The sequence below is a fragment of the Neolamprologus brichardi genome, chromosome 9, assembly GCF_056152115.1.
Source record: "Neolamprologus brichardi isolate AB-2024 chromosome 9, ASM5615211v1, whole genome shotgun sequence".
NCBI classification, from domain to species: Eukaryota; Metazoa; Chordata; class Actinopteri; order Cichliformes; family Cichlidae; genus Neolamprologus; species Neolamprologus brichardi.
Window position 1 is genome coordinate 10266008 of NC_142112.1, and position 11451 is coordinate 10277458.

At 47.8% G+C, this 11451-nt stretch overlaps 1 protein-coding gene across 1 annotated transcript; it reads left to right on the forward strand.

Annotated features, from left to right (window-relative positions):
- The first annotated feature begins 2496 nt into the window (after positions 1-2496).
- Positions 2497-8716, forward strand: gpr137bb (G protein-coupled receptor 137Bb). The gene is made up of 7 exons (XM_087845891.1): positions 2497-3560; positions 5210-5259; positions 5357-5579; positions 5669-5818; positions 6088-6216; positions 6306-6427; positions 7994-8716. Exons 1-7 carry the CDS (start codon positions 3162-3164, stop codon positions 8106-8108), a joined length of 1188 nt encoding a protein of 395 aa, XP_087702017.1. The 5' UTR covers positions 2497-3161; the 3' UTR covers positions 8109-8716.
- Positions 8717-11451: the final 2735 nt, after the last annotated feature.

Here is an 11451-nt window from a genome sequence, read left to right on the forward strand (position 1 = left end):
GAGATCTAAGGTTGGTTAGAGCTCAATTCAGATACACAGACTGGGTCCACGCTTCACTATAGTGGTTGATGTGGGGGTAGGTACAGGCTTTGGGTGTCTGGGGATTCCCTAGGGACGTTTTTCCTGGAGGGTTCAACCCGGGGTCATGAACTGGTTGGGGCCCTGGTGGCTCTTGGATGGTGTTTTCCTGATGGACCCTCCCCCAGCAGGGGGAGGGTCCATCAGCAGCTGGCCTGGTAGCCTAGCTGCCCCTGGGTGGGTCCAGGGTGGGCTTGGGGTTCTGGTGGTGCCCCCCCCCCCGCCAGAACGGGCCTGGGCTCTCAGGGGTCCCCTGGTGCATCGGTGTAATTGGGGGGGTGTTCAACTGGTGGGGATGCTGTTACATCCTTGCAGAAGTTCTCTGCTCTCCAGGACTTCATTCTGCAGGTGGGGGCGATATATAGGAAAGGTGGTGAATGAACTCAACCTGGGTGTCTATTGTCTTATGTAGTCTGGGAGGTGATTGGATGATGGGGTAGGTGTGGTTTCCTCTCTGGCGTGGTCGGGTGGGCCGCCCCGGGCTCTATGGGGGTTGGCGGTGCTACTGCTGTGGACCCCGGTTTGATTGCCCCTCTGGGGACGATGGCACCTGGACCTGGGGGTATAAGGCATGTTCTCAGTGTCTGGGGCTGGGTGCTCATGTATGTACTGGCTTACTCCCGGGGGCTTGACAGGGCCTGGCACTCATGGCTCAGTCGGGCTCCTTCTGGGGGTTGGGGGGCCCTCGGACCTCTGGGCCCGGGGCTCGGTCCGCACTGGCGTGGGTGCTGGCAGGGCCTGCAGGCATGTTACCACAGCCCCCTGTGGCTTCTGCTGTGGCCTCTGGATGGCTGGGGCCTGGACCTCCTCCATGCCTGCTTTATGTCGTTCCTGGGGGATGGAGCTATGGTTCCCCACACCCTCTAGTGCAGCGGTCCCCAACAGTTTTTTGACTGGCCTTTAAGGTGTCGCAGATAAATACAACAAAATAAAACCAGTACCAAAACAAGAAGATTTATTCATAACACACGGAAAAAGACCCAGGAAAACAGAGTTAATGATAAAAATGATAAAACCCCCAGAAACCATAAATTTCACACCCGAGCCTCAACTCTCGCGTCCTGGTACCAAATGACTCACGTCCCGGGGGTTGGGACCGCTGCTTGAGCAGATAGTTACATGGAGAAGCCTTTTGAATACACAGGTGTACACACGGGTGTTCAGACACACATTGTCGTCCTTGGCTGCTGCCTCAAAGCACATCGTGTGTTGTCGATCTTCCGTGCTGCTCAGTAACATATTTACTGTTACTTGTACTTATCTAGGTTGTTGCTGTGGTCTCTCTACCGTGTCGTTCTCTTTTGCTGGTTTTCTTTTCTTTTCTTCCAACAGGTGATCCAGCTGATTTTTAGTGTCTTTTCTCTCTGTCCCTCTTTCCCTCTAACTTTCTTTCTCCCAGTCAAGTCTGTCTAGTTTGTAATAACTTAAAATAAAATAAAGATCAATCAGGGACTGACTGTTGGCGAACAGTAGAAAACACTGCTGACAGACAGACGCTGTGATATAATAGAAGCAAGGGCGTGGAGTATGTTACTGACACAATGTGAACTGGGCTGATGGGATTGTGCTAAAAAGGCCAAAGCACGATGTAACGGCATATTTCTACTATTTCTTCAAGTCCATCGCCTTACAGCAGTGAATAAAAATAGAGATGTGGGAGGAGCCTGGCTTGTCGTCAGTGTGGTGAGGTGAGACCAGCTTCACAGCGCCTCCTGTTATCTAACAACCTGCCTGTTATGTAACAGCACACAAGAAAATTTTGCAAAGACATGAGGAGGAGGTCTGCATTAGGCCTGGACTGATAGCAAAGTCGATACCGTTTATTCGAACCACAGAGCAGCCCGAGACGAAGGGAATGATCACATCTGTACTAGTGAATGAATTCATGCTGTCATGATCAGTAAATATGAATTTACCGTGCTTATCCTGCTGGATCTCTGCAGATACCTTTAAAGGTTTCAGCCTCAGCTTTTGACTTCATTCTACTGTAACCATGTTAAAATGTCACAGTACGTCACACACATTCAGTTTGTTGTAGCCTTCTTTTTGTTACATTTGTCGTTTTTGATGCTTCTGGATGTGTAAATGTGGCGAAGCACAGTGTCTTCATAGACCATCATGACCACGACTGCTGCCATGATGAATGCCTGCTGGCTGCTGTTCTTACTCAGGGTTGTTCGAATGTTAATCAAACCAGCATTTCTGTGAGTGTGCAGTGCATGCACCATATCAATCACACAACTGAAATATTGTGAACTGTTACTCTTTACAAAAACGGAGACCATTTATATTCAGTTTATTATAACACTTAGTTATAATAAGGTTATAAAAAGTGCGATTAGAGAGTTCTTTAAGCTGTAAGTCTGCTACACTGTTCAGAGAGTCACATGAAAATAAGCACGTTAGTCAAATTTCAACTGTTTTTTATTGAAGCATGCTTTGATTTCTTTTTTTAAAAATCAGTTATTAACAACAATAGAGATGTGATATTCATTTTATTAAAATAAAGTCTGCATCACAGCATCAGTCGGGTAATAACTGGATACCTCATTCATCTCCGTGCACACTGATTCACTCCCTCATCTCTTTATACAGACATGGGTGTAAACCAGCATCAGTCTGTCTGTGTGACGCTGCTGTGACACGGTTGGTGTGTGTGTGTGTGTCTGTGTGTGTGTGTGTGTGTGTGTGTGTGTGTGTGTGTGTGTGTGTGTGTGTGTGTGAGGGGGACCACAGATTCCAGCTTACCCCTCTCTCCTTCCAGATCCATCTCTCCAGTTTCCTCCCTGCAGCATCCCTCCTCCTGCTAAGCCAATCACCTGGTGCACAGCAGTGTCATGTGACCAACAACTACCAATAGTGTACTACCAGGCACCGGCGAAAAGAGGGGAGGTGTCTCTCTGTGTTCTTCTCTTCACTGTGAGTCAGACGGCATCCCTGGATGAGAATGGATGGACGGACACGCAGGATTCATCTGACTGCAACAGAGAGGTTTCTCCTTTTTACTTCACCCTGAGGAGGAAGCGTGCTGCTCCATCTTTAACCTACTCCCTCCCTCCCTCTGCTACTGGCACACAGAGGAGATGAATGGGGAGGCGATGGACCCGGCACAAGAGCAGCAGCAGAATGCCGGTAACACCTCCCACCTACCTCCCCCTCCAACCATCACACCGGCCATTCCCCCCTATGTGAAGCTGGGTCTGACCATCGCCTACACCGTCTTCTACTCACTGCTCTTTGCCTTCGTCTATGCCCAGCTGTGGCTGGTGCTGCGGTACCGGCACAAGCGCTTCAGCTACCAGACGGCCTTCCTGTTCCTGTGTCTGCTGTGGGCCGCCCTGCGCGCCCTTCTCTTCTCCTTCTATTTCAGAGACTGTGTGACCGCCAATGCACTTGGACCCTTTGCCTTCTGGCTTCTGTACTGCTTCCCCGTCTGCCTGCAGTTCTTCACGCTCAGTCTCATGAACCTCTACTGTGCACAGGTGAGCGGGCTTCTGCTGCTGTTACTGCCGTAGCAGAGACCGGTGGCTCTGGGAACGGCTAACAGGGCTCAGACTGTGGCAGGCTTTAGTCCCACACGGGTTAATCTGCAACAAATCTGAGGTATCCTTTCATTTCTTGTTGATGTGCTGCCATCTGTGGCCCCTGATGGTAAGAACATGAATGATTAAATAAGCAGGTTCCCACCTTCACTAGTCCCAGTGGCAGACAGTGGCCCAGTAAAAGCCAGTCTGAATTACAGTGGGGGGGTTCTGTGTACTCAGGAATCTGTGGGGCTGAAGAATGAAGTACAACACACTGCAGTTCTTGAAACGGCCACTTGAGGCTGACTCTAAAAGCGAGTCAGTGTGCCATGAACATGTTTACGGTAGCTTTGGCCTCTGTGGATCGTTTCCTCTGTACTGCATAAAGGTTTGATGTTAGGAGGCTTCAGTGTGTAGGTGGACGCCCAATAGCACATAGAGCTGGAGCCAATACAGTCACCCTCGCTGACTGAGCTTGAAGTCCAACAAGTTTGTATTTCAGTTTTAGTGAAAGTGTCTGGTACTTAGTACTGATTAGTATGTCTGTGGTGACCCTGCATCACGGTGGTGTTGCTATACGCATCACGAGCCTGTTACAACCTGGTGGTGCTCGCCCTCGCTGACATCGAGACCATCAGCTCCTTTGACTTTGACTGGTACAGCGTCTCCGACCAGGTTAGAGCTTCTGCACTCCTGATATCAGCATCTTGCTGGTATTAGTAACTGCAAATAGTAAAAGTAGAGCTAACACTGAGGCTTCCTGAACCAACTTCCATCTTTTATCTACAGTGTTTGGGGTGGTTGTGTCAGGCAAACAAAGCTTGAAACCACATTTGGACTTTTCTGTACTTGCTGCCTTCATATAAGAGCGAACACTGCTTACTGTCGTGACATCTGTCACTGATCAGCTCTGATGAGTGCAGCTGCCTCTTCACTCATATTCATCGACAGCAGCTGCTCAACTAGACCAGGAAACAGAGTTTTCACATGAGAGGAGACTCAGCAGCGCTGGTCTGTGAGAAAGATGACACCGGTTATTTTACTACAGTCTATTATCTCCTTAATGCGGGTACCTTCAGGAGATGAGCTGCTGCAGGCTCTGAGGCAGCACACACAGTTTGTAATGCTTGCATGCTGAACACATGACAGATGAAGCTGTGTGGACAGAGTGACGCTCAGACAAAAGTCTGTGTGCTGTAAATGTGCAGTTGTTGTTTTAGAAGTGATCCAAGTGCGACTGAGATTAACTTGTGACTCGTTGTTCAGCCGTAGGTAGTGAAACCTGGAGCTGTTGGGGGGAAACTGTTGATCTTTGGCAGTGAAGCATGTTAATAAGCTTATATTATAGTGCTGTTTCATTTATGAGCTGATAATCTGACAAAATAAAGCTTCCTGCTTCCTGGTCGTGGAGGTAAAGCAACCCTGAGATGCTTCTCAGGAAGATCCAAAGTGTTCCTTTGAATAGACCTGGAGCCTGCATTAACAAAAGGAGAACAGAGTCCTGACTGGCCAGCAGTCATTGAGGAGGCCGGCTGTTGGACTACATGTGTCCATCAGATCACCTCAGAGGTGCGAGCGAATAATCTGTCTCTGCTTCTTCCTCACAGGTTTACTTTAAGGCAAAGTCCAAGTACGCACCAGCCCTCCTGAAGTACAGGTAACTTGACTAACTTGTGAAATCGAAGGTTGTCAAAGCAGGAAGTGGTGTTTTCCGAGCTTTTCCAGAATCCACAGCGCTGTCTCCCCTCTCCCAGACTTCCTCTGTACCTGGTCTTCCTTTGCGTCAGCCTCATTTTTCTGGTGGTTAATCTGATCTGCGCCCTGATGGTCAAGATGACCGCTGCCGACGTGAAGACCATCGTTCTGGTGAGGGTGACCGTTAACGACAGCTTGTTCGTGCTCTGCGCCATCTCGCTGTCCGTCTGCCTCTACAAGGTGGCCAAGATGTCACTGGCCAACATCTACCTGGAGTCGAAGGTAGAGTCTCATTGACAACATGTGCTAAACTGTGAGGAACGAGAGATCACGCTGCACAAAATTGAATAAACTGATGTCTCCGTGTGTAGGGAACGTCCGTGTGTCAGGTGACCCTGATCGGCATCACGGTGGTGTTGTTATACGCATCACGAGCCTGTTACAACCTGGTGGTGCTCGCCCTCGCTGACATCGAGACCATCAACTCCTTTGACTATGACTGGTACAACGTCTCCGACCAGGTTAGAGCTCCATCCAGCTTTAACAGCAGCTTCTTATGTCACTCTCATGTAGCTAGGACGGGGCAGAGGTCCTGATAGAGCTCCATACATGTTTATTCAATCAAACCCATACCTGACCTGACGGGTGCCGTCCCTCACTGTGGGAGTGTGAGACCACACGGACACACTGAATGTGCCATGTTGTGTGTGTGGAAACATGCACAGACCAGTGTGCCGCTGCACGTCAGCAGGTTTGGAAAGCTGTGTCTGACCTGTGTGTGCGTCCTCAGGCAGACTTGCGGTCCTCTCTGGGAGACGCCGGTTACATCGTCTTCGGGGTGATCCTGTTCGTGTGGGAGCTGCTGCCCACCTCACTGGTTGTGTTCTTCTTCAGGGTGAGACGGCCGCCTCAGGATCGGGTCAGTGCTCCTGCAGCTTCATGAAGTTTTTCTCTCTACGTTAACGATATCACTGTCTGACTGCTGCTCTGATATATTTGCTCCAACAGAGCACCGCGGGAATCCCCAACCACGTTCTCTCCTCCAGAGGATATTTCTTTGACAATCCTCGCCGCTATGACAGCGATGACGACTTGGCGTGGAGCATTCCTCCCCAGAACGCCTCAGCGAGGTGTGAACATCATTTCTGACTTTACAATGTCACTGGTACTTATGGATGCCTGTGGCTGGGTTAACTGGTGATTCTGAATCGCCCATAGGTATGAATGAGTGTGAGTGGTTGTCTGTCTCTCTGTGGTAGCCCTGCAACAGACACTGGGACAGGTTCACCATCACCTGCATGTAGCTTCAGGCAGGACAGAGGCCTGGTTGTTGGACGGCTTCATTTATGGCTGAATGACCATGAGGCAGGTGTAATGGTGGGCGTGCAAATAGTAGAGATAGTGAAGGTCGACTCCTGCACGTAGTGTTTTCAGTGGGTGTAATGAAACGACCGAGGAAGTCACGTTTCTCCCACTGAAACGTTCAGATGAACAGAATCAACCTTTTAGGATCTCCTTACTGGGGATGGGTATCGTTTAGGTTTTATCCGATACCGGTGCCAAACCGGTACTTTTGAAACGGTGCCGGTGCTTAAACGGTGCTCAAACCGGTGCTTAAAGAATGAAGAACACAAACTTTGTCCAAAAACCTCTCATGTTTAGCTGTTTTCCACTTTTTCTTTGGTCATTTTAGCCTTTTTGTCCAGGGTGAAGGGAGCATCTGCCATCAAACAAGAAGACAGCTGCATGTAGCTATGATGGTGTTTGCTAGTTCACCTTACATGCATTAATGTAATAACGTGGTTAGCCTACTCAACGTAAATTACACACGAACAACATTAAGCTACTCACGCAGAGAAGAACGGCTGCTGCATCATCATCCTCATCATTTCTGCTACACTGGCAGGGCTAGGGGCCAGGACTCTACTCTTCGGGTTTTTGGGGGATGTTGCTAACTCCGGGTCGATAACAGGCACCACACCCGCAGTAGATGTGCTCGGTGTGAGGTCTCGCAGCAAGCTATCAAATACGGCGCATTTCTCGGCTTTTAAAAAAACGCTATGCGTCGCCAGGTGTTTCATCAGATTCGAGGTGTTACCTCCTTTGACAGCATCACAGTATCAGCTTAAAGCACTTGTTGCAGCTGCTGAGTTTGCATCTTTTGCTGTGAAGTACAGCCAGACTTTGACCGCTTCGCCTTGGGCATTTTTAATCTGTAGCTCTGCTCTAAAAGAACGTACGTACCTGGGCCCGCCTACTATCCTCGAAACGTAAAATGATTGGCTAGAATCTAAAGTGTATCACAGTCAGGAAAAAAAAGCACCGAAATAAAGCAGTGAAATGTGTGCTGCTTTTCGGTCTGGTTACTACCGTTTATGACAGAACCATGTGCCATCATGGCACCGGATACCGGTACCCATCCCTACTCCTTACTGGAGAGCTCCTCTGACACAGGTCTGTGACAGAGCGGCTCCTGTAGCTGCGTTATGGAGCTGGCGAGTGTATAACTTGAACCCTGACCTTAAACAGTCAGCTGTGTGCCTTTGCCTGTGTCCAGATATACAATATTTGCTCCATTAAAGTTGTACAAGCCTCTGAAGGACAATGGGTCTGATTACGAGGGAGCAGAGTTGACCTGACGAAAACCTGAAGCATTTTCACAGGCTTGGTCCTGACTGCCATATTTTCTCTGACAGCCTCTCCTCTGACTGCTACGACTGGGGCAGCCGCCACAGCAGCTTCACCGTGCATCCCAACAGTGACGAACAGCGCCTGACCACCGCTGCCGGGGAGCTCCGCCCTTATCCATGAGTCCGCTGCTCTGTGTACAGCATCACTCTGCACTTTGACACGGTTCGGTTATTGTGTTTGTTATTGTCACTGTAGAACATAAAGAATGTCTTACAGCAGGGGTCTCAAACTCGCGGGGCCACTCGTAGGTGACGTGAAGAAATATGATGCGGTTCGGCCGTTGAAGTGTGCCACGTGTCTGCACGAGCAGAGAGGACCAAAGGCTCCAGTTAGTGAAGAGTCAGTTTTATCTTCTTATGCAACATTTGAAATGTAAACAAACAAACAAACACTTTGTTTGTTTGTTTCGTGCTCCTGAAACACTAAAGTGGCCGTCCAATGAGACCACAGTGGTCCGCAGCCCACTTCAGTTTGAGACCCCTGCCTTACAGGTTTCTACACAACACAGTTCATCACTATGTGTCCTTAATTTTTGGTCCCCCAGCCGATCGCCCCAAACAGTCCCAGAAAATCACGTGTTTGGCTGTAAACACAAACATTTGAATCTCACGATGTTGGACTTTTCCCACAGCTACAATGTTGCTGCTTCTCGCGGTATGAATATGATGTTGTGATGAATGTTTCGAGTATTTCAATGAAGATAATCCAGGTAGTGAATTAAATTGGAAACAGTTCTTTTCATGAAGTCAGCTTTGTATTTATTCACACACTCACAAAGACAACGAGCAGCCTCAGTGCTGCAGGTAATCACAGACACGTCTGTGCTGGGACGCTGCAGGGTTCGCTGATAGCAAAGCCAGTTAAACGTGGCCATCATCTGCACATCTGTTTAGTCCACATGTTTCTGCTGTGAAATACTGCAGCAGGTCAGAGTTAAACAGGAGAACAGTGCACATCATTACTATAGGAAACACAGTGGGCACTAGCATAAAGCTGGCCTGTTTCCAGTCTAAATGTATTTGAAGTTTTCTTTTACTGTAAATGTGTGGGAGTCATTTTTGTTTGAAAAAGGTTAGAAAACCATTTTCGTTGCTAATGTTAGCGACATATTAGCAGTGAACATCTGTCCAGATGTGTTTTAAAAGCAACAATTTAATAATGTGTTCAAATATCTTCAGTGGAGAAGACCTCTGCAGCTTTTTAAAAGACGGAGATGCACAAAATGCTTCATTAAAAATTCATCTGGAGCCACATAAGGTTTGATAAAGATGATCCGCAGCAGCGTACTGGTTACCACCTACACTGTCAGTGTTGACAGGTCAGCTGGGATTCCCAGCACATCAACTAATCCCAGTAGGAAGGAGTTCATTATGCTGCTCATTACACTACTTTAACATTTCTCCCTAAAACGACCTGAAACAACAAAGCCAGCTGCTGGTTTGAGGACACACACGTGTGATCTGTGTCTCACATTCAGGTCTGAGCACAGAGCAAACATGGTGTTAGCATGCTGTCTGTTAGCAGCAGGTTACACTTCACCATCACGCTCTCGTCCTCAATAATAAGAAAAGTAACATCCATGCTCACGCTGCAGACGGAGCCGTTATCTTCCTCCTCCTGCACACATACTGAAATCAGCTGATTGATCCTGGTTATTGGTTCTCCAAACTTTGCTTTGCTCAACCTTTGTTCATTTTATTTCAGAAGAAAGATATTAGAGCGTGTGTGAACTCTCAGTGGTGACTCTGGGGTTATCTGCATTTGGCAGACTTCCTTACACTCTTGAAGTCTGTCAGCTGTCCTGGACACGTCGCTGTTCATCGCCTGACGTCTTGGAGCATGAAACTGAAACTAAACTGAAAGGATTCTTAGGCAGAAACGACCCAAACGACTTATTAGTCACTTTGAAGAAAGCATTCAGTGTTAATGGAGGGCTGTAGGTATTTCTGAAAGGAACTAGCAGATCATTTTCTTTAATCCTTGAAAAGCTCCTCATCAAAATTTTTCCTCTTTTTACTTTGTGAGAAAAAGAGGAAGAGTTGCTGAAGAAGCCACACGTGTGGGAACGACACTGATTTAATCAGTAACCAGGCAGCCAATCACGCCACGCGTCGTATACCACATCTGAAAATCACTTCAAGGTTGGTCTTGATGCATCTCAATCATCCAGGAAAGTAAATCTCCAAAAGTTGATTCTGTTCGTCTGGACGTAGCGTTTTCTGGGAGAAACGTTTCGTCATCATCAGGTGACGTCTTCAGTCTCAGCTGACTGCAGGTTTCAATCTTAGAAACAGGACATTTGCATAATGACTGAAACCAGCCCACTGAAGGAACAATGGGCTGGGAGGTCAGTTCCTTCATCTTAATTATGCAAATTCTCATGACCATTGATCAACAACCACTGATCAAAGCTCATTGATCAAAGACCACTGACCAAAACCCACTGATCAGTAACCATGAGTCCCATTCACAGAGTTGGGGAATGGCTGCAATCACAGCATGTGAGATGGAGACAGATGTACCCAGTTTGTGCTCCAGTGGATGATGAGAGTCAAACCTTAGATACTGATCCGTATGTGTACTTATTATGTGTATGTATGTGTAGGCCATTAACATGAAAAGGGAAAGACCATCTCTGAATCGAGGAGGGGGCCTAAGGGTACATCTGTCTCCATCATACATGCTGTGATTGCAGCCATTCCCCAACTCTGTGAATGGGACTCATGGTTATTGATCAGTGGGTTTTGATCAGTGGTTATTGATCAGTGAGCTTTGATCAGTGGTTGTTGATCAATGGTCATGAGAATTTGCATAATTAAGATTAAGGAGCTGACCTCCCAGCTCATTGTTCCTTCACTGGGCTGGTTTCAGTCATTATGCAAATGTCTGTTCATGAGATTGAAACCTGCAGTCAGCTGAGACTGAAGACGTCACCTGATGATGATGAAAGGTTTCTCCCAGAAAACGCTACGTCAGGATGAACAGAATCAACTTTTGGAGACTTCAAGGTTGGGTATCGATCACCGTTCCCACACCCATCAGCGTCCTGCACGGCTCGGGACGAGCTTCAGCTCCACACTTCTAACAGATTTACTGCTTTTGTAAGATTTGTAACACTTCACGTGTTTTGTTGTTGAGCTTTTGTGTGTTTGTGGTGTGAAATAAAGACATGCAGCCAGTGAAGGACAGCTCTCAGAAGAAAGGAGATGGAGAGAAAGTAAACACCACATTCAGGTTCAGAAATATTTATTCCTCTTGTCAAATAAATAAAGTTCACAGGTTCAGCCTTTTGGACCCTTTTGTGTCGAACTTCTGAACTGGTTTGGTTTTTAAGGCTGCTGAGTGGACTGAACAAGACTGCTGCTGGGCGAGCGAGGCTCAGAGAAAGGCAAGCACATCTCTCTCTGCACGCCTCTGATGGAGGCGGAGCCACAAACTGAAACTAATGTCGGGTAACTTTACA